At 44.7% G+C, this 562-nt stretch overlaps 1 protein-coding gene across 1 annotated transcript; it reads right to left on the reverse strand.

The window, feature by feature from the left end:
* Positions 1–357, reverse strand: LOC112016179 (U-box domain-containing protein 13). Its single transcript, XM_024048694.1, has one exon. It carries the CDS (start codon positions 355–357, stop codon positions 1–3), a length of 357 nt encoding a protein of 118 aa, XP_023904462.1.
* Positions 358–562: the final 205 nt, after the last annotated feature.

The following is a 562-nucleotide window of genomic DNA, read 5'->3' on the forward strand; positions in this document are numbered from 1 at the left end:
CTACGCATCGACATCAGCTTGAACGGCTCTGATCTTGTTTTCCTTTACAGAGCACAAAGAGTACAAAGCCGTTGATGTGTCCTTTTTCCTGCGAATACCGCCGCTTTCGAGAAGATTCACCAGTAGCGGAATCACTCCTGACCGACCGATTGCGGATTTGTTCTCATTTACTTGAGAGAGTCGAAGCAGAGCACAAGGCAAGTTCTCTCTCGTCGTTGAAGTTCCCAGTTTCAAAGCTCGAACTAGTGGCTTAATCACGCCAGAGGAGGCTATGACCTCCTTGTTCTCGTCGCAGAGCAAGAGATTCAAAATCGCCGTGACGCCGTACTCTTGGAGCTGAGCATCATCGGTGATCATTTTAGGCATTTGGGGTTTGGGGTTTGTTGGAGATTTAGTTTTGGCATTTGCTGGGAATTTCGCATTTTGAAATTTCTTTTTGTTTTTTAAGTTATTAACTTGTGGTGGTATTCGAAATTTCTTTGATTATGGTTTGGTTTGGGAGTGAATGAGTTGGGTGCTTTGCTGGGTTTCTATTCTTTGGATGGTTTGGTTTGGGTGTGGT

Source organism: Quercus suber, unplaced genomic scaffold, assembly GCF_002906115.3.
Source record: "Quercus suber isolate HL8 unplaced genomic scaffold, Cork oak 2.0 scaffold_754, whole genome shotgun sequence".
Classification (NCBI taxonomy): Eukaryota; Viridiplantae; Streptophyta; class Magnoliopsida; order Fagales; family Fagaceae; genus Quercus; species Quercus suber.